This window comes from Osmerus mordax, chromosome 15 (genome assembly GCF_038355195.1).
Source record: "Osmerus mordax isolate fOsmMor3 chromosome 15, fOsmMor3.pri, whole genome shotgun sequence".
NCBI lineage: Eukaryota > Metazoa > Chordata > Actinopteri > Osmeriformes > Osmeridae > Osmerus > Osmerus mordax.
This window is the reverse complement of record NC_090064.1, coordinates 13,021,364-13,048,246: the sequence shown is the minus strand read 5'-3', so window position 1 is coordinate 13,048,246 and position 26,883 is coordinate 13,021,364. Positions and strand designations below refer to the sequence as shown.

The 26,883-nt window shown below is 51.9% G+C and overlaps 1 protein-coding gene across 1 annotated transcript in view; it reads right to left on the bottom strand.

Annotated features, from left to right (window-relative positions):
- Positions 1-939: 939 nt before the first annotated feature.
- Positions 940-26,883, bottom strand: part of rreb1a (ras responsive element binding protein 1a) — a 41,894-nt gene continuing 15,950 nt past the window's right edge. The window contains exons 2-13 of the mRNA XM_067251741.1: positions 23,426-23,590; positions 18,469-18,585; positions 18,137-18,384; positions 16,854-16,943; positions 16,381-16,544; positions 11,390-11,531; positions 10,810-10,946; positions 8,272-8,461; positions 5,331-8,136; positions 5,071-5,235; positions 4,148-4,927; positions 940-4,005 (exon numbers count right to left, since the gene is read on the bottom strand). Of these exons, the coding sequence (XP_067107842.1) occupies positions 2,774-4,005; positions 4,148-4,927; positions 5,071-5,235; positions 5,331-8,136; positions 8,272-8,461; positions 10,810-10,946; positions 11,390-11,531; positions 16,381-16,544; positions 16,854-16,943; positions 18,137-18,384; positions 18,469-18,583 (6,069 nt within the window). The 5' untranslated portion in view covers positions 18,584-18,585; positions 23,426-23,590 and the 3' untranslated portion in view covers positions 940-2,773. The remainder of the gene's footprint in view (positions 4,006-4,147; positions 4,928-5,070; positions 5,236-5,330; positions 8,137-8,271; positions 8,462-10,809; positions 10,947-11,389; positions 11,532-16,380; positions 16,545-16,853; positions 16,944-18,136; positions 18,385-18,468; positions 18,586-23,425; positions 23,591-26,883) is intronic.

Sequence of the window (26,883 nt, the reverse complement as noted above, 5' to 3'; positions counted from 1 at the left end):
GAAGCCGGATGTGGCGACGGCTTTATATGTTCTCCAAGGTTCCCTTTCAAAATGGGCCAGAATGTGACTTGTTCTGGAGTCACAGGAGTCTTAAAGTTGGATCTCCTCCAAAACAAAGAGTTTGAAACGGCTGATAATTTATTGTAAAGGGGGGGGGGGGGGGGGGGGGGACAATGGAAAAGGAAAATAAAGGATTAAAGGAAGAAATTAAATGGAAAAAATTACTTATCTGAGTATTTATACACTTTGTTAAATGCTGCTAAAGAGGGAGAGGCTAGCATGTAAGCTAACATACACACCACTCTGCTCTGCTGGTTGGAGTTCACAGTCAAGTGCTAAATGTAGTGATTGATAGACTTTTTTTAATCATTAAAATACAAAAATCACAACTTGGAAGAACTTTTTGCAACTCAGGTAAAAAAAAAAAAAAAAAAAAAGAATATGAATTGTATGGAGACCCTGAGAGCTAAGTAAAGACAGATAGAGAAAAGAAACAAAAACCATCCATAAGTGAACAAATTACGGTTAACATGCAAAAAAAAAAAAGAAGAAAAAACCTAACCTATAAACTCACCTTTTTAACTGAACACAATAGATTTCACAGTTGTATACGTCTTTATATATCTGAGAGAAAGAAAATCATTTATTTGCCAAAACTAAAAATAATGAACAACAAAATAATGATAGACCCACCAGTCATCCATTCGCAGACATAGATCCAATTCTACATAAAGCTTTAGGATCAATAATAGTGATTATTGCTAATTCACGAACATCCCCAGATCAATATCTGTCTCTGAGGGATCTGACTCACCTGACTTCTCTATTATATGACTGTTCACTCAGGCTCCAAATAAATACATTTAAAACCAGTCCATCATTTCATGCATCCTTATGGAGACTCCAGCCATTCTTAGCCCCACCCCCCCCCACACACACACACACACAAACAGAGGAAATGATAGGTAAAAAAAAAGAAATGGAGAGTGAGAGGGATGGAGCGAGTAGCTGAGTCCATATGGTTTCCAAGATCGCTTCTGCATTCTGCCCGTCTGTCCTGCCGATGCCAGCAGCGTCCAAGCGCCAGGGCGTGATCCCATAATGCACCACTAGTCTCCCCTGTTGCCATGTGGGGGACAAGAGAATGGTCCTTAAAGTTGCATGTGGACTGCCCTCCTTTAATACTCTGTTCAGAACACTCTCTCAGGCCGCCTCTGTTCTGTTCCTCTCAATGATTGCGTTGCTGTTTATTGTCGTTCATCGTCATCATCATAGTAGTAGTTTGTTGGTTGGTTAGTGCCATTCAGGCTGCAGCAGTCCATGTTCCAGCACGCTGGGAGGAAGGTCTGTTTAAGCTCCGTATCTCTCCGCCCCCCTGCCGAACCACCACCTCCTGCTTCTGCCTAGGTGACAGTTCATTATGAGCCTTGAGGTTTGATTTGTTTACTTCTGAGGTTCCTTTATATATGTAAAAAAAAAGAAAGAAAAGAATATACAGCAAATGTAGCTGTAGATACATTTAAAAAAAATAATCCTGTCTGTGTCGTTGGGGGACATTTTACCCCCTTCTGAAATATACGATTTTGGGCAGCAGGGCGACACGGTTCCAGTACACAAGACTAGGAAATAAACAATAAACGATTCAAACAAAACAACTAACTAGTGTTCCACCTCACTGTTGATACACCACCCCCAATACCCTCACTTCTCCTGCTTGTCTGGGCCAACAAGTATGGAAGACTCGAACCCTCCTTCCCCCTATCCATGACCCCATGTCAGATACTTTCATTCAGACTGTAGGGGGCGACAGAGAGGTGAGCAATGCATGCACACGCACACACCTAGCCCTTTTGTTCATGTGAAGTCAAATTAAACCATAATTGCTCACAACAACACACAGTGAGAATATTCCATCATAGCACACTGTCATAGAACAGACTGAGAATGATCCTGATTGTGATCCAAACACACCGTCACACACACACACGGTCAGGGGCAAATATTGCCCATATTGTGTCCAGGGAACGAGCTGAGCCATCACAAAGAGAAGAAAGTGATTAGAAGAAAAAAAAGGAAAACAAGGTTCAACTGAGGCCTGTCTGTTCTCTAGTCTGGGTTCAAATCCCCGTCTGATGTCCTGGCTCCCCCAGCTCTGACACATGCATGATCAAATGAGTTCATACCTGTTTGAATGTTTCCAAAAGCTGACTAACTGCAATGTCAGCCAACAAAACATCCTCACCAGAACAATAGGTTGCTCCATAGAATACATCAACGCAGTATCAGGAAGTAGAACTAAGATTACCTCTCTGTGATCGTATGTGTGTTTCCAGTTACATAGCTCAGGCTCCCCATCACAGGGTGACACACACACACACACAGATGGCTGCTCCCTCCATTTTACAGAGCCTTAGCACCAGCCAACATTAAACTCATCCATATATTGCTTATTATTCAATAATTAATTTATCGCAGTATAGCAAGATCCCCGGCCCTGACAAAAAATTATGTAAATCATCATCATAAAAAGCTATAAAAAATTAGATCCTCCAGGTGGGTAAATGTAGATAAAGATATAGCAAAAAATTACAACAACAAAACAGCTGATCAACCCACAGGTGTAGTAGTTAAGGCACTTGGAGGCAAAGTTTCTCTGCATGGATCAGAGGATTTGCATCCTGGAGGAGAACCTCCATCATATGGCACTGTGGTGTCCCACAGGAGACCCCCGCTGCATAGGGACACGCGGGAAAGGAAGGTGGGGGCGGCTGCCTCACTCTACACCCACCAGAGGCGGCTCCCCGCTGGGAAGGATGTGCTCCAGGGAGGGGCTGGCGTGGATCTCTAGAAGGCCCTGGATGAAGCCTTCTGAGGGGAGGTTGGGGGTGGAGAGGGCAGAGGGGGCCATCTCAGGGGCAGCAATGGGGGACGAGGATGAGGATTCTTTGGAGCTCTCCGCTGTCACGCCAGTAGCTGGGGCTTGGGGGGCGGGGTCAGCAAGAGTCTTTGGGGCTGGTTCCGTTGTTTGAACGGGTTCTGGTTTAGAAACTGTAGCACTGTCTGCAGCCGTGTCTGCAGCCGTGTCTGCAACACTGTCTGCAACACTGTCTGCAGCCGTGTCTGCAACACTGTCTGCAGCCGTGTCTGCAGCCGTGTCTGCAGCCGTGTCTGCAGCCGTGTCTGCAGCCGTGTCTGCAACACTGTCTGCAGCCGTGTCTGCAACACTGTCTGCAGCCGTGTCTGCAGCCGTGTCTGCAGCCGTGTCTGCAGCCGTGTCTGCAGCCGTGTCTGCAGCCGTGTCTGCAGCTGCAACACTGTCTGCAGCTGCAACACTGTCTGCAGCCGTGTCCGGAGCTGCAACACTGTCTGCAGCACCTTCTGCACCAGTGTTTGCAGCACCTTCTGCACCTGTGTCTGCAGCACCTTCTGCAGCTGTGCCTGCAGAACCTTCCGCGGCTGTGTCTGCAGCAAGTTCTACACTTGTGTCTGCAGGGAGTTCTGCAACTGTGTCTGCAGAACCTTCCGCAGCTGTGTCTGCAGCGAGTTCTACACTTGTGTCGGTGGAGAGTTCTGGGTCAGTGGGTGTGTCTGGGGCAGGTTCCAAGGCTTCCTCCACAGACCCACTCTCAGAAGCATGCTCAGACGGCTCCAGCTCTGGTTCTGAAGGTGGTTCCGAGTGCTGTTCAAACTCTGTCACTAGCTCACTGGCTGGGGTTCCTGGTCCAAACTGGGGCCTCTCCTTCTGTGGACTGTGCTCCCCCCCCTCCTCTCTCAGGCCCTCGCTCTCGTTCTCCGAGGGGGGGCAGGTGCTGGTGGGGGTGAACTCCCCTTCGCTGCCCGAGCGCCCGCTGTAGCCTTCGTCGTCGGCCACGCCCAAGCCAGCCGCATCGCCGGCGTCCAGCCCCTCAGCGCTGCGCGGTTTGAGGTGGATCCGCTGGTGGCGGACCAGGCTGTGCTTCAGGGTGAAGGTGCGCTCACACACCTGGCACTGGTACGGACGCTCACCTGGGGGAGCGGGAGGGGAGAGAGGGTCAAAACAGCACAGACATCTGTGTGTGTGTGTGTGTGTGTGTGTGTGCGTGCATATCTGTTTGTGTGTGTGGTGCTGTTGTGTGTGCGTACTTGAGTGCTGTTGGCGTGTGTGTACCTGTGTGTGAGCGCATGTGCCTGGTGAGGTCCTGCAGAGACCAGAAGCGTTTGCTGCAGACGTTGCAGATCTTCTTCCTCTTGTCCGCCTTGCCGGCTCCGCCCCCGGCTTCTCCCTCGCTGTTCTTTGGTTCCGACGCCCCGCCCTCCTCCTCGTCGCTTCGCTCCTCCTTCTCCTTCTCTTCCCCCTCCGAGTCGCTATCTCCTCCCTCGCTCCCCCTCTCCCCGTCTCCCTCCATCTCGTCATCGTCCTCCTCCAGCTCCTCGTCCTCGGCGGGTGGCGTGACGGTGGCGGAGGAGTTCAGGGAGAACCCGACCTCCGACCCCTCGCACAGGTGTGCCCTCTCGTGGCGGGCGAGCGTGGCGGCGTAGCGGAAGCTCTTCTTGCACACCTTACAGCTGAGCTTCACCTCCGACTCCTGCAATTGGCCGGCTCTCTCCAGCTCCTCCCCCGCCACCGAGGACGATGACGAAGAGGAGGAAGAGGAGGACTGGGAGTTCTGGCCCCCTGCCTCGGCACCACCCCCGGAGGAGAACTTAAAATCGATGAGCTTGCTGGCGAAGTTGAGGTCCAGACTCTTGTTACTCTGGGAGTCCTCGTCGTCAGTGTGGAGGCTCGACTGGTTGTGGCTGTGACCAGGGCCGCTTCTTCTCTCTGCTGCCCCGTGCTGGGCCTCGTGGCCCAGGTCCAGGTTGCTCCTGGAGCCTGGTCTCTGGCCCTGCTCCCCACTGCTCAGATCCACAGCCTCCATGCCCCCCATCTCACCATCTGATTGGCTCTCTGAAGCAGGGAGAGGAAGAAGAGCCATTGATTTAGAAACGTGAGTTGGTGCACGTGTGTGTGTAATTATGTGTCTGGTAATTGAAAGTACATGTGTGTGTACTCGTATATGTGCCTGTGTGTGTGTGTGAGTGTGTGTTCACCTCCACTGTCGTGCGAGCCGTCATCCCCGTCTTTGCCCTTGCCCACGGAGCCGTTGCGCCGCAGTGAGCGGTTGGTGACGCCGTGTTTCCTCAGTAGGTGGCGCTCACAGTTCGACTTGGTAGAGAAGAAGGCGTCGCACTTGGGACACGGGTATGGCTTCTGGCCTGGGAAACAAAACAACAACAAAGTTAGTGTCAAGCACGCGGGTGCGTGTGTGTGTGTAGCAACAATCGCACTTTTATGTGTGTGCGAGTCTCACCTGTGTGTGTGAGCATGTGTCTCTGTAGAGAGCTAGCCCAGGGGAAGACTCGCGGGCAGAAGGGGCAGGTCATCTTCTGCACAGAGTTAGAGTAGGCATTCTTCTTTCCTTTAGCTGCCCCTGGAGAGCGCTTACTCTCCTCATGCCCCTCCTTCTCCTCTCCTCCCTCCCTCCGGCCTACATGCTCCCCTATGCCGGTCTGCAGGTAGGGGCTGAACTTGTTAGCGTCGGTGGTCGCCAGCATCTTCTCCACACTGGCAAACTCGCCGCTGGACTCCAAGTCGATGCCACTGCCAGTGTTGATGCCAGGCTCAGGCTTGGGGTGTGCGGACGCAGCGGGCCGTCCGACGTGGCTGCCCTTCTTCCTGCCTCTCTTCTTGGCAGTGGTGCCCTCTGGTGGCTGGATGGTGTCCTCGCCTGGGGCTGCTGCCCGGTCAGGATTCTCCAGCCCTCCGCCATGGAGCTCAGCCGCCTCGGTGCCCAGGATAGGGGTGAGGCCGCTGGGCAGCTTGGTGTCCAGACTGGCCTCTCTCTTCAGAAGAGCTGGAGGTCCGGACACAGAGGAGATGATCTGAGCGATGGAGGCCAGGGGAGGAAGCTCCTTCGAGGATGAGGAGGACGATGCTGGTTTAGGCAGCAGAGGCTTGAGTCTGGGGCCTCGTCCGGAGGCAATCAGGCTGGTGTTGAGGGGGTGCTGGTAACAGCCGGGCTGGGGCGCTGTTCTGTCATCCCCCCCCTGCTGCTGGAGCTCCAGGATACTGTGGGAGCTCTGCTCCATCTTGATCTCCCTCCTGTCTCCTCCCGAGGGGGCCTCGGTGCGCAGCTTCTTTCTGGGGTGTTTGGGGATGGACAGGTCGATGGGCTGGTCCAGCGGAGCGTCAAAGCAGGGGGACAGAGCCTCCATCTTGATCCCAGGAGACTCCGACAGGCTGCCAGCCAGACTGCTGCCCTCGCTCCCCCCGCCTCCACCTCCTCTCTTGTTGGAGAAGTCCAGGGGCTGGTCCAGCACCCCCGGCACCTGGTACACGCTCAGGTCCTCCACCTTCACCGCCGGCAGGGAGGAGTGCAGGGAGGAGGAGGAGGGGGCTGGGGGGAGGCCGTTGGGGACCAGTGTGGTGCCAGTGGTGGCAGCGGGCATGAGGGTGGCGATGTGCTCCTCTATCTCCCTCTCCTGGACCTCCGGGTGCTGCTTGAGGAGGTGGTGGATGCAGTTCCTCTTGGCCAGGAACGCCGCTCCGCAGCGCCGGCACTCAAACGGCTTCCTCTGGCAGCCGTTGTGGGTCCTCAGGTGGATCTGGAGCGCCCGGTACGTCTTCAGGTCCTCGCCGCAGAACCGGCACAGCGTCTCCCCCGACGAGCCCAGCTCCAGGGCTTCCTGGGTGGTGGTCGTCGTGGTGACGTTCCCGCCGGGCCCGGTGGTGGCGGTGACGTACTTGATGTTCTTCTCGATCTCCTTGCGGGAGTTCTTGGCGTGCTTCTTCCTCAGGTGGCGCTCGCAGTTGGCCTTGACGGTGAACGGGTAGTGGCAGACGCGGCAGACGTAGGGGCGCTCGCCGCTGTGCGTGCGCAGGTGGCGGATCAGCGTGGCCTTGTCGGGCGCCACGTAGTCGCAGATGTTGCACTGGTGAGGCAGGATGCCCAGGTGGTAGCGCATGTGGGCCTGCAGCACCCCGGAGTAGGCGAACACCTGGTCGCAGAAGCGGCACGGGTACATGGCTTTGGCTCCTCCTCCTCCCGCGCCTTTCCCGCTGCCCGCTTTCTTCCCGGCTCCGCCCGCTCCGCCCGGGCCCCCCGCCTCCTCCAGTTTGATCTGCGTCTCGGTCGAGTCGGGCGGCATGTGGGCGTCGCCCATGCACTCGGCCTCCATCTGTCCTCCGAGAGAGGAGGTGGAGGAAGAGGACGAGGAGGTCTGGCGGGGGGTCTTGTGGAGGTGGCTGGGGGTGGGTGGGGGCAGGCTGGGGCTGATGCAGCCCAGGGAGGCTAGCTGGGTGCTCTGGAGAGGGGGCGGCGTGGAGGCCATCAGGCTGGAGCGAGGGGTCACCAGGGGCTTGGGCTTAAGGGGGGGCATGGCCTTCTGACCATGACCCGGAGGGGGCCCTCCACTGTATCCAGGCGCCTTAGCCAGCGGTGGGAGGAGCCCCATCTGATTGGGCGCGGCGGCAGCCACCTTGAGGATCTGCTGTATGTCAGCCAGCTCCATGATCCCGCCCTCTCCACGGACGGGCTTGGCCACGGCGCTGCCCTCCGGCTGCAGGAGGAAGCCCCCCTGAAAGGGCTGCAGGGAGAGCAGGCTGAGGGCCTCCCTCTGGGACAGAGCCTGGAAGGAGGAGGAGGAGGAGGCCACAGCCTCCAGGAGGGGCATCCCCAGCCCCGCCAGCCCTGCCAGGCCCCCCAGGCCAGCCAGGCCCCCCAGGTATGCTGCCGCAGCCTCTTGGGGCAGGGAGGAGAGGGGGGGCTCCACGTGGATCACCTTGATGCTGTCCAGCTGAGCCTGCCGCTCAGCCTCCTCCGAGGGGAGGGGCTTAACCTGTGACACGTGCTGCAGCCCCAGGGATGACATGAAGTTGGCCTGCTGAGGGGGCAGGCCCTCTGCTGAGGGGGCTTCCGGGTCGGAGGTCTCACTAGCGTCATGAGTGGCTGGGGTAGTTATGGCAGGAGCGGGGGTGGGGGCAGTAGGTTCCTGCTCGTGGGTGGTGGTCTTGTGGAGGTCGAGAGCGGAGCGGAGGGGGAAGGCTTTGTCACATGACTCGCAGACAAAGCGGTGGAATTTGGAAGTGCAGCGACGCAGGTTAGTCTCACACCACACCTGGGAGGGGGACAACAAGTACAGGAATATAAGGCCAACAGTAATTCAACTGAATGCGTCTTCAGTAACAGCGTGTGTGTGTGTGTGCGCGCACGCATGAGTTCACGCTTGTCTGTGTCTGTGTGTGTGTAATACCTGTGCAATGTGGGGAAACTTGCGGCAGGAGAAGTCGATGAAAGCCAGATCGTTGAACCCGGTGGGGATGGAGGGGTTGTTCTGGATGAAGGGGCGTCCGCTAGGGTCAGAGGGCAGCAGCTTGTGGATGGCGGCGTTGTGGCGCAGCATGCCGCGGTGGGTACGGAACGAGATGCAACACAGGTCACACCTAGACACGGGGGGGCAGCAGTGACTTTAACACCCTGGGAACATGGTGACAGTTTTTTATTTTTTTTATTTTACAAGAACTGAGTTTTTGTGTGTGTGTGAAAGAGAGAGTGTGAGAGCATGTGAGTGTGTGTGTGATAACCCCACTGTGGCCTATGGCAGTGCTGGTTTGAGACTTGTTAGGCGCTGAGAAGAGACAGCTGCTCTCTGTCTGTCACAGCCAGCCTCTTATCAACACACACACCAACAACACACAAGCGAATACGTTTGAGCACACACACACACACAATTACCCTGCACCTATTCTGACCCCCCCCCCCCCCCCCCCCTCCAAAACGCTCTGACAAGGCGTCTGAGGAGATTACACACAGCTTTAACAAAATCACACACACACACGCACCTAATCACCCACCTCCACCCCTGTCTCTGTAACCTCCTTATCCTCTCCATCTCTCCCCCATCCCTACATCTTTACATTGCACCCGCCAGTCTCTCCTCCCTGATATTTCACAATACATCTTCCCTCCCTCTCCCCCTCCCTCCCTCCCTCTCTCCCCCTCTCTCTCCTTCCCCCTCTCTCTCTCTCCATCTCTCTCCCTCTCTCTCCTTCCCCCTCTCCCTCTCTCTCTCTCCATCTCTCTCCCTCTCTCTCCTTCCCCCTCTCTCCCTCCCTCCCTCTATCTCTCCTCCTCCAACATCTTATTCTCCCTCCATCCCCATCATCCCTCTCTCTCCCTCCCTCTCTCTCTCCCTCTCTCCCTCAACATCTTATTCTCCCTCCATCCCCATCATCCCTCTGTCTCCCTCCCTCTCTCTCTCCCTCTCTCCCTCAACATCTTATTCTCCCTCCATCCCCATCATCCCTCTCCTCTCCCCCTCCCAGCCCCGTGGCTTTACACCTCTGTGAGTTGACCAGTCTGAGAGTGTGCCTGTGTGTGCCAGGTACTCCGTGTTCGGCTCTGCCTGCAAGCCTCTGTGTGTGTGTGTGTGTGTGTGTGTCTCTCACACGAGACTGTGAGCACGGTGAGCACTGCCTAATACCAGAGTTTGGCTCTTGCCCAGAGAAAATACCTTCCTGGAGAGAAACTACTGCATACGTGTGTGCGAGTGCACACGAAGGTTTGTATGTATGTGTTCTTTTGTGTTGTGTGGGTATCTATGCAAGTGTGTGTGTGTGTCTAGGTCTCCAGTCTCCTGTTGTCAGAGAAGCTGAGATCCTCTTAGAGTTCTGGCTCCCTGATTAACCAGGATTACAGCTAAATACAAACCACTTCCCCCAATAACGAGATAAACTGTTGCCCCGCGAAACACAGCATCCTTCTCTCCTCCTCTCCTCCTCTTTCTCTTTCTCTTTCCTCATACTTAATCTATCCATCTTTAAAACGAATAGCCAGTTAGCTGCGTGACTTATGGTTCGGCGAGCAAGGCATTGGACAAAGTTTTGTGGCGGCGGAGATGCATCACCATGGCTACCCCTTTGCGCTGTGTGTGCTGTCTCCATGGTAACGTCCTCCCCACCCCAGTGCGGGCCATGTAGTGAAGACTCCCCCTCTGACTTATTAAGCCCCCTCCCTCCCACACTCCTTTATCCTGCCTCCCTTCCCTCCCTCCCTCCCACACTCCTTTATCCTGCCTCCCTTCATCCTTTTCTTTCTGCCCTCCCTCCCTCCCAGCCTCCCTCCCTCTCCCATTCCTTTATCCTTCTCTCTCCTCCCTCCATCTTCCCCTCCCTCCCTACATCCTCAGCCTATAGCAGGAGGCAGGGGGGTTCTCAGCCCAGGAATGCAGCTCCTCTACTGACCTTACTGACCTGAACCAGAGCTAACCAGGCTCCGACAGCCTACAGTTTAATTCTTTTTAGCATAGCTAGCAGTAGGAGGACTAGCTTTAGCATGTCAAGCTTTCTCATGACCGGCTTTGATGTAGCTAGGATTAGCATAGCAGGTTCTGGTGTAGGTAATGTTAGCATTTCAAGTTTAGGTGTAACTAGTGTTAGCATTGCAGGTTATGATGTAGCTAGTGTTAGCATTGCAGGATTTGGGTGTAGCTAGCATTAGCATTTCAGGCGTTGGTGTAGCTAGCGTTAACTTGTCTATCTGAGGACCAGATGTAGGACCATGTCAGAAGTCTGAGGCAAAAGGTCAGTCAGCATCTAATCCTGGAGAACCTGGGTTGAACTATGACCTTCAGGACATAAATTCAGCCAACAGCTCCAATCAATCAGCCCTTGTGTTTGTGAGTGTGTGTTGGTATTCGTGCATGGCATCTCTATGTGTGTTTGTGTGTGTGGGAGAACCTCTCCTACCCAAGGTCGGTGTGTGTGTTTGTGTGTGTGTGTACCTCCCCTACCTGAGAGTGGTGTCGGGGTGTGTGTCCATGTGGTTCTCCAGGTCATATTTGCAGCTGAAGTTCTTGAAGCAGATGGGACAGGGCACTGGCTCCTCCTCTCCTCTGGTGAGGTCCTCCAGCAGGCTCTCCTCCAGCACCTGGACACACACCACCGTCACATCAACCTCACCCCATAGACAGAGCCCCTCCCTGGGCTAGGACACACACACTGGTCTGGGTGTCTGGAGCCCAGACTCTCCACAGCATCTGGAGGGTAGCTATGATGTGTGTACGGTGACATCAAATTCCTCCAGCTGAGAATAAACTTTGTGTGAGAATGTGTGTGAGATTGCGTGTTTGTGCGTATGAGGTCTGTGAGCGTTGATGTGTGTTGATGTGAGTGTGTGTGTGTTGATGTGAGTGTGTTCATGTGAGTGTGTGTTCGCGTGTGTTCGTGTTAGTGTGTGTTCATGTGAGTGTGTTCATGTGAGTGTGTTCATGTGAGTGTGTTCATGTGAGTGTGTTCATGTGAGTGTGTTCATGTGAGTGTGTTCGCGTGTGTTCGTATTAGTGTGTGTTCATGTGAGTGTGTGTGTGTTACCTTCTTGTTAGGTGGCTCGTCTCTCTCCAGTTCCTCCTCCAACCCTGACTTCCTCTTGGCGGAGGGTCGTCTACGTTTAGTGGGCGAGGGGGGGCTTATGGGTAACGCGCTGACAGGGTCCTTGTCATGGATCTTCATATGCCTGGGAGACAAAGAGAGATGGAAGGAAGAAGATGGAGAGAGAGACAAAAGAGAGATGGATAATAATGAGTAAGAGCAAGGCCACTGATGATACACAGCTTTAAGAGAAAACTCAGATCATTTCTTGGAGGAATCTAATCAAATCGTGATTCACCCCCCAAAATTATATGGGGTTCCTGCAGGCGGCTGGGGGGTTGCCAATGAAGGGTTGCCAGGTTGGGTATAGAGCTACTCTATGAAGGGTTGCCAGGTTGGGAGAGGCTCAGGTCAATTGTAGATGATTATCCAGGAACATGTGAAACAGAGTGGGGGAATCCCTGGGCTTCCCTCAGGGAACTGGTCATCAGGCGAGCGCATACACACACACACACACACACTGTAATAGTGTTTGGGTTGCTGTAATTATCCAGCCGACTCATCATGACCATATAAGGACATTAGGCTGAGCGAGAGAAAGAGGAAGTAATTTCCATCACCGTGGCGATCACCACCATGATGGCATCTCCACAAGCCAGGGGGCAGGAGCCTATTGGTGGATGAGTCACAGGGGGGAGGGGACTCAGGAACACAAGTTTCCAGGAGAAGAAACATGTCCTTGGAGATGGAGGTGACTCCATGTTCATGTAACCAAACTCTCCAAAAACACTTCCTCTTACTTAGTATCTGTCTATGTTGTCAGTTTACAACTCTGAAGATCAGACAACTAGACTGGAGAGTGAAGAGAACCATCTGCTGCTAGCTGCATTCTCCCCTCCTCCTTCTCCGCCTACTTTCTCCTCACACCAAAGTGAAAAGACACTATGAAGGAATGGAGGGGGCATGAGGCAGAGAGAGTTCTGCAGTACATCTTTGAGAGGAGACAGGATGTCGTATGAGAGGGGAGAGGAGGAAGAAGAGGGAGGAAGGGGGAGGGGGAGCGGAGAACGTATGGTTGGGAGAAGAGGGAGTGGGGGAGGAAAGGGGAGGAGGACGGAAGGAAACGAGATAGGCCCTGATGAAGTCAGAAAACACCCATCTATGAAGGAGTAGGTGCTTTGATTAATTTAACCTGTGTGCGTATATATGTGTGTGTGTGTATGCGTGTAGAAAGGCTCACTCTCATTCCCCTCCCCCCTCTTCTCCTTCGCTCAACTTTTCTCTCTGGTGAAAGGTCAAATGCCATCAGTTGATTTAAGGAGGTGTGTGTGTGTGAGAGTGTGTGTGACAGGGGGGGAAAAGAAGGACAAAGACTACGGCAAGAACATCAGCATATCCTCCCCCTCACATAGTCCTGTATCAGCAATCAAACATGAGGCATTGTGTGTGTGTGTGTGTGTGGGGGGGGGGGGGGGGGGGGCAGGGGTTAATGTGTGTGTGAGAGAGAAACAGCAGTAGTAATAGTTGTGTGTGTGAGAATGGTGTACACCTAACACATATGTGTGCTATTCTATCAGTGTTCACACAGTGATGCTAGGGTTTCAGTTGTGCATGACGGGTTGCCAGGTTGGAGAAGCTTGGGTCTTGAGTGAGCTTCTCTCAGTTTAGGGCATGTCTAAACTATACACATGTTTCTGTTTGGGTTTGTGGGTGCATATGAGTGTATGTGAGGAGTATTTGAATGTGTGTGTGTGTGTGTGTGTGACAGAGTGTAAACTCTGAGCGTGAGATTAAAGGTCAGACAGTGCTTGTATCGTAGGTCTCAGTTTTCACTCAGATGGATATTAATAGCAGGCAGTTCTCTGGACGCCCATACAGGGGGCCTGACAACACATGGGCCTAAGGACACACTACAACACAGGCAGCCTGCTCCCTAACCTGTCTCCTTCATTACTCCCCTTTTTTCCTTCACTGCCCTCCTTCTCTTTTCAATAATCCGAAGACATCTGGATAGGTGAAAAAGGTTTGCTGTTAACAGCCCGTCACCCTCGAGTGAGAGAAGGAAAGAAGGAATGGAATGCAGCCCTGTCCCGGCTGGTGGACTCTGAGCCCCAGACTGACCAATCAGAGGAGAGCAAAAGGTGCTGAGTCAGCGCAATGTGGTTGGATGAAACCAAACTCCTCTCCCTCTCTCTCCGTCTCACCATCACTCCCTCCACCCTCTCCTCTCTCTCACCATCACTCTCTGTCTGTCTTTCTCTGTCATGCCATCTCTACCCCCCTCCTCTCCATTTCACTATCTCTCCCTCCCTCCCTCTCTCTTCCTTCCCCTTTACCTCTCTCACCCTTTGTAGCGGGAGCTTTTGCTGTTGTTCACCTGAGACCTGATAAGCCTGATACTAGACTGATACCATATTAGTCCCAGACTAGGACTGTGTATAATCTAAGGTTCATCATCCATTCTGACAGTCTCGATTATTACATCTGAGTCACCAGAAAGGAACAGAAAACCACTCAAAACACCCAAAAAAATTATTCTTAATATCATCCTCAGTCAGAACAATAATTATCATAATTATTTGTGCATTTATATGCTTGTTGTGTAATTTAATGTGTTTACCTACTGAATGACCAGCTGGATAAGGTTCGAGTTGAGGTTGGAGTCCATTTCTGAGACATATTGTAGTTAGCTCCTAGATTCAACAGGTGTGTCTCTCTTGTTTCTCTCTCTCCCCCCTCCCATCTCTCTCATCCTGATTGCGTTTCCCTGCACCGCCACAGGGAGGTCAGAGGGGGCGCTGTGCAGTTAGCACACTGCCCCAGCCACGGCAGCAATGTCACACCAAGGGCACACATGCCAACTCACAACCAACTTTCCTCCTCCCTCTTTCTCTCCTCCCTCTTTCTCTCCTCCCCCCCCTCCTTCCCTCCTCCTCTCTCTCTCTCTCTCTCTCTCACTCTTTACACCTCTCTCTCTTCTTCACTCTATTAGTGCTCAGAAGTTCAGAGTTCACAATTGAAGACTTAATGCAAATAAAACAGCCAATCCAATGCCTCTACTCCTAGTCCCATTCACAGCCCATAATAGGATAATGGGATGTCTCTCCTTGGCAACCAAGCGGCCTCATCACAACAACAGTCTCCATTCCATGTGATGCTTTGGCACAAAATGGCCTCCTGTTTGCCAGACACACACACACACAGCTCATCTGTTCACAACACTACGCTAGCTACCTTGGACTACTGTTCTGGCAGAGGAACATTGTCAGTTTGAAGCCTGAATCGTTTCCAAGCTCCTGTTCGAAGGTAGTCCTGGTAGAACATGCAGGGTTGGAGGTGTCCTTGGAACCAGACTAAGAGCATATAGTTTTCCTATCCCAACTGTGTAGTGTCTTCTAACACTACAGGGTGTTCCGCACGCTCCAGATAAGAACACACACCCAGTCAGCCTGTAGCGAACACACACACACACCCAGTCAGCCTCTAGTGAACACACAGACAGACAGTCAGCCTACTCTCATTCCATCCTACCCACCTCTCCTCATTCCAGTGGTGGGGGGAGGAATGGAGAGAGAGAGAGAGAGAGAGAGAGAGGGAGAGACAGAGAGAGAGAGAGAGAGAGAGAGAGAGAGAGAGAGAGAGAGAGAGAGAGAGAGAGAGAGAGAGAGAGAGAGAGAGAGAGAGAGAGAGAGAGAGAGAGAGAGAGAGAGAGAGAGAGACCGTCTCAACGTATGAAGGAGATGGCTCAACAACTTATGTCTCAACTATTACACTGGCCTAAAATGAAATCACTTTACACAGGCTCCATCACGCACCCACACCCACACAATCTCCCAACAACGAAAGAGGAAGTTAGTGTTTAACCCTGCCATCAGTCAAGCATGCTGGGAGCAGATACCCCAATCTGTGTGTGTCGTTAAAGAGGTTCTCAAGTCATCTTCCCACTTCCTGTGGCTTTGCTTTCCTCAAACAAGCAACCAATGGCACTGCCCTCCTCAGCACACACACACACACACACACACACACACACGAGACCACCATACAACGCCCAGTCATTTATCTCTATGCTGCAGTCCCCCCCCCCCACCCCTCCCCACCCTAACCTACAAGGCATCACCAGTAGGTCTGTGACTAGACCAGGAGGCCCCAGCATTATCCACAGCTTCTCTCTCCATCTCTTCTCTCGGTCTCTCTCTCTTTCCATCTCTTCTCTCAGTTTCTCTTTCCATCTCTTCTCTCAGTTTCTCTCTCTCCATCTTTTCTTTCAGCTTCTCTCTCTCCCCATCTCTTATCTCAGTCCCTCTCTCCCTCTCCAAATTTTCCTTAGACCCCCATTTTGCTTTCTCCACAAATATTTTTTCTTCTTATCCTGCCCCCCTTTTCTCTCTCTCCCTCTGCATATCTCCCTCTTTCTCTCGCCCCTACCCTCCCTCTCCTCTATACCTTACACAGACTTGTTTGTTTCCAGATTAGCTCTCTAAATCCTACAGTGGGATGTTCTTATTCAGGCGAAGGGGCCGTGTTAGCTCGCTAATTAGCCACAGTTGCTAATAGCAGATGCTGGTTTCAAATACAGCAGAACTGGATGTTTAGTTCTAGCGCTATGCTAACGGTGATTGGGAGTGGGTCAGGGCTGGTGCTATGCTGACCGTGGACAGCACTGTTTGTTCAATTCAAACTTTATTTCAGACTCACAAGAGGGTCCATAACTAAACTATGCTAGCAGGAGTGGTGAACGGGCAGGGGTCAGGGCAGGACTGTACATGTGGCAGGGCGGGGCAGCAGACACACCTGGGCAGACAGGGCTCTAGGAGGAGTGTCGACAGAAACACAGCAGGGCGGCACTGCTGTTCATTCTTAGCTCTATATGCTAAAGCGGGCTGGTGGGGAGGGGCAAGGCAAACAAAAGCGTGGGGACTGAGGGGAGGAGGAGGGGGACAAGAAATAAGGTAACGGTGTGGAGAGAGAGGGAGGGAGAGAGACTATGTGCATACCTGTGCATGTTGCCGTTGGTGGTGAAGGTCTGTCCGCAGACAGAGCACTTGTAGGGCCTCTCTCCACTGTGCACCAGCATGTGGCGGTCCAGCGAGGAGGCGGAGCTCAGGGCCTTCCCACAGATACTGCAGGAGTGATCGGTCGCTCCGTTCTCAGAGTTGTGCTGTACACAGAGGAGGGGAGGGAGGAAGGGAGGGAGGGACAGGGAGGGAGCCACGCGGGGAAGGGTGTATGGAGGGGAGAGGAAAGATAGAGAGAAGGAAACGAGGAAGGAAGATAAGATGGAGGGACAAGAGACAGAAGGGATGAGAGAAGAGATATGGTAAATAAAAAGTAAACTAAAGTAAAAAAGACTCTCTGTCCAGCAGTGCTTGTCCTGAGGCAGAGAGAAGGTGATGGTGGTGGTGGTGTGTGGAGCAGACAGCCGTGCCAGTACCACTGGCAGGCCACAGGGGGCGCTATGCCTGCTGACCTGTCTGATGTGCATGGTGAGGCCGTGCTGGGTCATACAGTTCTTTTCACACAGCGGGCAGATAAAGGCTGAACTGTCATCTTTGGCATCCTGCGAACACACACACAAACAGAAGGTTTAAAATGAAGTAAATAGATATATTTGTGGTGTGTGTGTGAGAGTGAGAGAGGTATGAGGGCTTCCTTGCTCACCTTGAGCATGGTGTAACCTGACACCAGTCCCTCCCTCCCTCCTTTCTTTCTTTCTTTCTTTCTTTCCTCCCTCCCTCCCTCCTTTCTTACCTCCCTCCCTCCCTCCTCATGTCTTGTTGACACTACAACTGATCATTAACTGTACTGCTGGGCAAGGTATAGCAATGCATTTTAAACACACCCACACACACACATCTATTCCGCACACGTATTTCTCTCAAACACACAATCTCTGTCTCACTCTCGCTTTTTCGCTGTCTCTCACACACAAACAGTTTCTAGGAAACACTTCCCTTTCCTGTCTGGGAGGCCTGTAACAGGAAGTAATGCACGAGGCACATTCCAGACCTCAGAGATGTAAACATTCCAGACCTCAGAGATTCTTTTCTCATCTCGCCGCTCACACACACACACACGTTATGATGCTAAATCTGTGTAGCAAGGTCTACTCCTCAAATGATAGTCTGACATAATGTGCAGGATAACGTGCTGTAATCCTGCTCTCTCACTGGAGGAAGGCCGGCTGTTCCACAGCTATTCAAACATCGAAGCAGGTGAACCAGGAGGGGCAACGCTACTATAGGAAGGTCCTCATACAGTGTGTGTTTGGCACAGTTTGTCTGAGTGACACCTGTTTGGTCCACTGCCCCCCCCCCCCACACACACACACACACACACACACACACACATACTTTTCCGTTTGCCATGTGGCCAGAGGACAAAAGGAGGATTGACAGAAGAGAGGGAGGAGGATGGGAGGGTGGGGGAAGGCGGGTTAGAGGGAGGGACGGGAGGAGGAGGGGAGAGGAGGACCATTTGTCGCCCCTCGTTTAAAGCAGGGGTCATGAGAGAGACAGGAGTGGGTGAGGGAAGAGGAGGGTGAGGGAAGAGGAGGGCTCTTCACCTGCTCTTCCACATCTTGACATCTCTTTATCCTGACACACAAACACACACACACGCACACAGCTGGATGTAAGCCAGGGCATTATGTCAAAATAGTTCCTGTTCCTCTCCTGCAGCCAGTTGTTCATCTCTCCCTCTCTCTCCCCCCCCCCCCCCTGTGTGTGTACGTGTGTGTGTCCCTCCCCCCACCTGGTTCTTCCGAGCGTTGCGGCTGATGCTCGGGGCTCTGGTGGGCATGGTCTTGCTGGGGGTGGAGCTAGCGGAGGTGGGGTCTTCAACTCCGTTGAGCTGATTGGCATTCATCACCGTGGTCATCATGGCGTTGATGGAGGAGAGGTCCACACCTCCGTCCCCTCCTTCCATCTCCTCCCTCCCGTTCTCTCGGTTCAGTCCTCCTTCCTCCTCCTCCTCCTCCTCCTCCATGGCTCCGTTGCTCCCTGGGGAGAGAGAGGTTTAGAACTAGCATTTCTCACACACACACGCACACGCACACACACACACAGTCTCACAGAAACACACACCTGTAAGGTCATTGTGTGTGGAGTCTGAGTTCTCTTGTTGCACAGAAAGCTCCGCCTCCTGTGAGGTCAGCTCCTTAGTGGCTCCTCCCCCTGGACGCTCTGAAGCGGTCTCCATCACTGTTCACGCACACACACACAAACATACACACACACACACACAGTGAGCCGGCATGTCATGTGACATTTCCAGGAAGTAATGCAGCCAGCTGAGTCATGATGTGTTCACATGACTACTGAGCTTCACCAGTCACACAGTCGAGTCAAAGTACACCCAAGTACACTTACATGTGTGTACTAGCTAGTATGCAGGGCAGGAAAGAGGGTTAGTACACAAGCTAGGAGAGGATGTGACCTTGTGTCAGAGAAAGACAACAGTTTGGCACAAAGCCCAGGGGACAAGAGTTTAATAATATACCCTCTATGGTGGATGCCGCACACACAAACACACACACAGTGTTTTATAGACCAGACACCTGTTGGGAAAGATGAGGAGAGGAGGTAAGGGAAGAAAAGGGTAGGAGAGGAGGGAAGGGAAGGACAGCAAGGGAGAGGAGAGACTCCTAATTGCTGTTTCCTGTTTCATGGCCCCACAGGAAGTCTCCATCCGGACCAGGCCACTTCCTCCTCCATAGAAGAAAGAGTGGGAGGGAGAGAGAAACACACACACAGAATGTGTGTGTGTGTATGTGTGTGTGTGAAAAAGGATGAATTCATGATTGAAGCTGGAAGGGTAGAGATAAGAAAAGTCTGACGTTCAAATATGAAGGGATGAAAGAGGTGAACTTACAGGAAGACAGGTTCCTGTACATACTGTACAACAAACGACTAAACTATTTGGCTGTTTGCTCTGACTATAGCTTATAAAAACTGCTTCTTGCTGAGTGATTGTCAACACACACACACAAACACACACATACAGGAGGCTGTTACCAACAGATCTCAGGCTTAGTGGATTTGTTTTCTTTCATTAGCCTAGTATCACCCTTCCATCCCTCTTTCTTAACCCCTCCCCCCTCCCCCGTAGCTGTTCTGTGATTGGAGGATCCACTGCTGGGGCAGCACTTCTTACACCCTGCTCTGACAGACAACAACAGATGGTGGGGGCAGGAAGACCGGGAGAGGAGGACGAGAAGAGGGGAGGAGGAGAGACGGAGGAAGAGAGAAGAGGGGGGGATGATGAAGAGAGGAGAGACGGGATCCAGACCTCTGTGAGGAAGGGGGGGGAGGGGCTGGTGACTGCTGGTGTTTCACAGCAGAAGGCTGCACTTGTCAGGGGGAGGCCATCAAACACTCACCGAGGGCAGAATGTTCTGAGTGTGTGTGTGTGTGTGTGTGTGTGTGTGTGTGTGGTGGGGGGCACAGGGGCTGCTGTTACTACATCTGTTCCCAGCAGTCACTCTCACTCTAGCTTTGACACCTACCCACAACCCCCTCCCCCCCCGCCTCTCCCCCACCCCCCCTCCCACCCCAACATGCGCGCACATGCACGCACACACAGACACTCACACTCCTGGCATTCTTGCACATCCTTGTAAAAAAGAGCCCTGGGATCACACAGTGAGTAGTAGAGAGGCTACTTAGTCAACGTGGTTGTGGGATGCGTGCGTGTGTGCATGTGTGTGTGTGTGTGTGAGCAACAGCGGAAAAGTTGTCTCTCTGTGCCAAACACCAGCAAACAGGAATGCTGACCCATCCCATCTCTCTCCTCCATTTTGTCTCCTTCGCTTCTCTCTTCCCTCCTCTCTCCTCTGAGGAGTCTGTGCTGAACTCTGTTCTCCTCACAGCAGCCTTCCCTAAATCACCCTGCAGCCTTCACGTGGGTTAAATCTGGCAACCCTATCCCCCACACACACTCCAACACACCCCAATCTGGCAACCGTAACGTTCTGCTGACCATGCACAGGGGTCAGGGTGACTACCATAGTCCTCCTACTGTGAGGGGGGGGGGGGGGGGGGGGGGTCAGGACACACACACACCTGTGAGGGAACGTAACCCAGTGACAGAACACTCAGAGGAGGATGTGGGAGTTGTGTGTGTGTGTGTGTGTGTGTGTGTGTGTGTGTGCCAGACTACTGTCATCATTCACCACAGGAAAAGAGAGAGACAGAAGTGAGAGAGAGAGAAACAGAAAGAAAGAGAGAAACAGAGAGACAACAGACTCAGTCAAATGAGCTGTTGGTCACAAACGCAAACGACCGACCAGGAAATCTTTGGTCTGAGCACCTGAATCTCCTCCTCCTGTCTGTGTTTCTCCCTTTGCCTCGTCTGCCCCTCTGCCCATCACGCTGGGCGGGGGAGGGTGTCTGGAGGTGGACAAGGAAGGACGGAAGGAAGGATTTTAAAACTAATTGGAACAGAGATTCGCAAAGTTGGAAATAGTGTTAGGGTTTGTTTAGTGTGGGAATGCAGTGCCCAGGTTCAGAGATGGGAAGTAAAAAAGTACAAATACTTTGTTGCTGTACTAAATTTGGTTCTGGTTTCAGTACTTTACTTTTACTACATTTTTTACACAAATATCTGTACTTCCTACTTCTTACATTTTCAAACCAGGCTCTTTACTTTTGTTTTAAAGTAATGTGTATGTAATGGCAACTTTTTCTTAAGTATATGTCAGAGCCCATCCTTCTTTACTGGAACTTGAGTGGAAAAAGTGTAGTCAGCACATCAACTTTTACCAGAGTCTTTCTAAACATTAGAATTGTACTTGAGTGAAGGATGTGAGTACTTTTGCCGTCTCTGCTCAGGTTATTTGTGTGTGTGTGTGTGTGTGTGCATCAAAGCCGAGCTTGTCAGCTCACACTCTAGGTTAGGCAAAGACTTGAGGGGGCTGGTAGTTGAGTGATGGAGAGAGGGATGGGGGAGGAGAGAGGGATGGGGGAGGAGAGAGGGATGGGGGAGGAGAGAGGGATGGGGGAGGAGAGAGGGATGGGGGAGGAGAGAGGGATGGGGGAGTAGAGAGGGATGGGGGAGGAGAGAGGGATGGGGGATGGAGGACAGGGGATACTGTGACCATATGTTGCGTATTTATTACTACATCCCCTCTGTCTCTCTGTCTCATGTCTCTCCTCACACCTCTGAACTAGCACACACACACACACACACACACACATCACAAAGCTGCAGTGTTAACATCCAGTGGTCTGGTTGTTAGCTAGGCTAACATTAAAGGCTAACTGAAGTGTGTGTTCTTGTGTGTGCTATGTGGGGGGCGGTGCAGGCAGAGTGTTGAGGCATGACGCTCTCCTTAATCACAACAGGAAACGCACCCTCCCCAGTCACAAGAGCCCCCCTCTTCCGTGTGCGTGTGTGTGTCTGATTGATGAGAAGAGACCTCTCTCTCTCTTCCTTTTCCCTGCTTCCCCGTGAGTTTAAGAGGACCACCCCTCCCCCTTTCTCCCTGTCTATCCCCCCTCTCATCTCACACTCAGTTACTAATGCCCCTCCTCCCCCTCCTTCCACTCCACAAAGTTTTCTGCTGCCCAAACTTGTTGCACACACACACACACACACACACACACACAACAGGAGAGAGGCAAGAGAGAGCGAGAGAAGGAGGGGCTAAACAGGCTTGAATACACATAGTGAACCCCAACCCATCAGCATTCCATAGCAGATGCACCAGGTAGCCTGGTTCACACACACACCACTTCTCTCTCTCTCTCTCTCTCTCTCTATCTCTCTCTCTCACCCTCCCCCACCTCTCCCAACACAAACACACCCAACTCCCTGGTCTTTTAAATCTCTCTCCGTCCTTCAGTCTCTCTGTGTCCCGTGTCCCCCCCCCCCCCCCGACCAACCTCAACCTCATCCCTCTGTATCAGTCTGCCCCCTCCTCCTCCTCCTCCTCATCTCCCCCCTCCTCCCCCGGACCAAAGGTCAGAGTGTCGGTGTGGTTCGATGTTTGCAGAAGCAGAGAGGGAGGAGGAGAGGAGGGGAGGACAGAGGAGTGGGAGAAGAGAGGGGGAGGAGAGGAGGCTACAAAGACCCTCTTCTCTGCTTCATCTTTCCTCCACTTCCCTCTTGCCTGAAGGTTTCTTTTCCCCCTCTCCCTCCATCCCTCCCTTTCATACATTCATCCACCCCTTACTCCATTTCTTCACCCGGTCTCTTGCATCATCCTGTCTATCCGCCACATGTTTCAAGGCAGTGATTCCCACCCAGGCTAGACCAGGCCAGGAAAACACTAATGAGAAACTGCCTAGCCAAGCTAGGTAATGCTAACATGACAAGAAGGTTGCAACAAGTTTCAGAGAGACGTGTTTCTGTGCCTTCAACAGCTAACACCTGGTGATGAACACAAGCACACGCACACTCGCTCAGGACATCTGCATGCTCCGTTAGAACATCATGAAGATATCAGACACCAATCGTCACAATTAGGCAAGATGAATAAATGAAAAGTGAAAGAATTAAGTGGTTTAGCCATAATGACTGGATGGTAACTGGTGACATGAAGGGTCATGAAAGAGCGGGATGGCCAACGGGAAAAGATTAATGCGAAAAGTTCAAGAACGGAAGTATATCCTGGATGCAAACGCAGTGACGGGAACGAAGGCTGAGGGGGGAGAGAAGCGGCCATGCTGAAGGGAGCGTCACCACGGCGATGCGGGGCATGGGGCCGGAGTGGGACTGCGTGAGAGAGTGTAAGCAGCTCTGCTCAGCCTGGATGGGAGGAGGAGGAGGTCAGAGAGGGAGGGATGGAGTGGCGGGGTGGTGGAAGGAGGAAGGCGGGCCACCGTGTCTCTCGTGAGGAAGAGACATGCGGTGACGTGGGAGCAAGATGGATGGATGGATGAAGAGGAGGGGAAAAGAAAGAAAGACAGAGAGGGAAAGAGAGAGAGAGACGCACTAGGAGAATAGAGTATTGAGGGGATGGAGGAGAGACGCGTTGAGAGAGACAGAGGCACGGCGGAGGGAGGGAGGAGAGCAGGGCGCGGGCGGAGGCGGTATATTTACCCGTCCAGAGACCCGGGCGAAAACGCAGCTGGGCTCGGAGGCGGGGTCGAGGGCGGAGCTTGGGGGTGTGTGGCGAGGGGATGTGGCTTGGGATGGCGAGTAGGAGGAGTCCCACCTCTCGCCCGCCTGCCTGCCCACTGGGCGTGTCAGCGCGCTCTGCTTACACTGCAGAGAGAGCACAGAGACCACCTTTAACAAACAGACGAACCGGGGTCACACAAACTTTTGGCGCTTTTTCACAGCAGCACAAAACAGCAACATAATCAGGGCTATTTGGTGTGTCAGTGTGTGTGTGTGTGTGTGGTGCAGACAAAGGCATTCTTAAACACACTACTTCCCCATGTACTTACACAAGGCTCCCTACATCTGCATCTACAACCTGTCTCTCTCTCCTCACATACACACACGTTTTTGAACACGCATGCGGACTAGTCAGATTACTTTTTTGCATCGCTGACATGTTTGCTGGGAGTAGCGAGGCTATTCAAATGAGAGGATACTGCTGTCCTGATATACATGTCACACCACGAGAACAACAAAAAATAAAAAACACTTCCTGTTATGTGAACTTTTATAATCTGTAGTTATGCGGCTGGGCTGAACGCCACAGAATGTTCTCCGTCATGTCCAGACCTATAGAAACTCACTACCGAGGGTGATTCACACACCAGTCACCGCTGTGTGTACATGTGCATGGCTGCTTGATTGAAGTGCCAGCATCTTTATCTGCACAAACTGTTCAAAGACAGGCCCATCCCCAGGCCTCTCCCTTCTCCCTGCCCTGTGCTGTACCTCATGATTGGTTGAAGCAGGACTCAGGGAGCCAATGAGCAGTCACTGAAGGGTACAGAAGCAGAGATGGAGATTTTCCCAACAAAGAACTGGGTGAGCGAGTTAGACCAGATTCTCCCTGTCTCTTCTCTCAGTCTCTCTCTCTCTCTCTTCTCCCCCTCTCCCAGTTTCCCCTCAGTTCTCTTCCTTTCCTTACCCAACCAGTCTAACTAGGGGTGTAACGATACACTCAGCTCACGATTTGATACGTATCTCGATACTGGCGTCACGATACGATACGTATCTAGATACGTAGAACCCCCCACAAAGAATAAAATAATCATTCTAAATCAACTTCAAGAATGTGCAAATATTTTTATTTGAACTTCTGTATGTTAAGTAACAATGTTTGTGTACAACAGTGGTTCTCAAACTTTTTACACCCCGTACCACCTCAGAAAATATTTGACTCCAAGTACCACCATTATGACCGACGTTACAGTAGTAAGCCGACCCTCAGGGATGTGCACAGGTACAGGCTAGTGTTGCCCGGGCAACAGCCTGTTTGCCCTGATTGGCTGACCTGCCCCTCTGAAGAAAGAAGCTAAATAAACTTTTTTTTGTGGCTGCATCAATACGATAAGCCCATCATCAGTAAAGTTAAATTGCAATATCATCCAGTTCTGTGTTAATTTATTTTGCCACCATAACGTCATTGTTTGTATTCGCACCCCGGTGGACTGCGAGTGAAGGAGGAAATCCGTTACACTTTCACGTGACTTTTTGAAGTAATAAAAAAAGATAATGACAAATGCCCTGTGAATAGTAAAAAAATAAATATATATCCACTTGTGTCTTGAATAATGTGCAGCATCAGCTTGTAACGTTTGCATCACGTCGCGCTACCTTCCCTTATATTGACGTATAATCATGCTACTTTACATGAATCAAAGAAAAGTAATAGCCTATGTAGCAGCAGCAGGCTAACATAGCTACATTATGTCCAGTCACTGTGGTATAGTACTGTAATAGGAACCCGGGAACAGTTTGGTCCTAGAGCGTGCCAACATTTATCTTTGTTTCGAAGCTAAAATATTATAGGGAAGGTAAAACTTATTTAAAATCACATTTCAATGATATCATGGTTAAAGTATTTAAATATTTCTGAGATTCCTCCGCGTATCACTAGAAGGGGGCACGCGTACCACAGTTTGAGAACCACTGTTCTATATCAGTCAAACTCATTTTGCCCTGCTAGGCCACTGCCCAGTTCAAGCTGTGAATGCTCAAAGATGTGTGTACGCGAGATGCAGGTGCAAGATAGGTAGCTCAACCAATAGGATAAAACGAATGTCATATCGAAAAAATATCGTCATGACTACACGATACATATTGTTACATTTTTGTACCGCAAATGTATTGTACCACAATATATTGTTACACCCCTAAATCTAACCCTCAGTGTTTCCCTTCAATCTATATTAGATACTTCCACCCCTTCTCTCACCCCCTCCCTCGCCCTCCTCCCCGTTTATATGGTAACCTCTCCCTAAAGTAATTGATACAGGGGAGATGCTGGTGTGAGGAGCAGCCAAATAGTGATCTCTCCTGCTGACAACTGCTCTCTCACTCTTTCCCTATCTCTCTCCATCTCTCTTTTTATCCCCCTCCCTCCCTCTCCCTCTCCAGCCCCCACACTTGTCTGTGCCTGTCATCCAGCCACACAGCAGCCCCACTGCATTCCTGCTATGTCACACGCACGCACTCTTTAAACCAATATCGTAGAGCAGGCGTAGGCCAACTTCTTCATCAACGACGACTAACAACTGCACTTGCATGAGCTCATTCTATGCTGTAAAATGTGCTAGTAAGCTAAAGTCTCAAATGAAAGGGACCATAGAGATTAAGAGGGTGACAGCACGCTAATTAGCTTAGCCATAGACAGCCCAGTTGTTCCTATGGAGGTTTAGCAGTTATTAGCATGCTAATTAGCCTAGCCATGGACAGTCCAGTTGTCACCTTGTCATTATTGTCTAGATTTGTTCTGCTGTGTGACAAGCCAAAGTTAGCAGCCCTAGCCCCTGCTTCTACCCGCTGCTCCCCCCCTACCCCCCACCCCCACCGTTAACAGCCCCATTCCCACTGGATTTGTAATTAGCAACTCTTAACAGCCACTAATCTGATAATCTCTTTCTTTACTCCCTCCCTCCTCCACCCATCTTTCATCCCTCCATCTTCCGCTCCCTCTCATCAGCCCCTCTTTTCCCCTCCCTCTGTTCATCTCTTCCCATATACCCATTCCAGTCTTTCTCTCTCCATCTTTCAAAATTAGTTCTAACTAGGTGTCTTAGTGGGTCCATGTCCTCCCAGACAGGTTTAACTGGTCAGTTGTCCAGGAGACCAGAGGCACAAGATGCTGTTACTATGCCACTGTACGCAGTAAGTAGGACTAAGCTGTTAAATCAGAAAAACGGCCACGCGCACGCACACACTGACAGAGAAAGAGCTTGGGGGTGGGAGGGAGGTGGGGTCCTTAGTCGTGTGTGAAGCAGCTGTCCTCCACCCCCCTAGCGTGTGAGAGAGAGAGAGAGAGAGAGAGAGAGAGAGAGAGAGAGAGAGAGAGAGAGAGAGAGAGAGAGAGAGAGAGAGAAGATAGAAAGAAAGAGAGAGAAAGAGAGCGAGAGAGA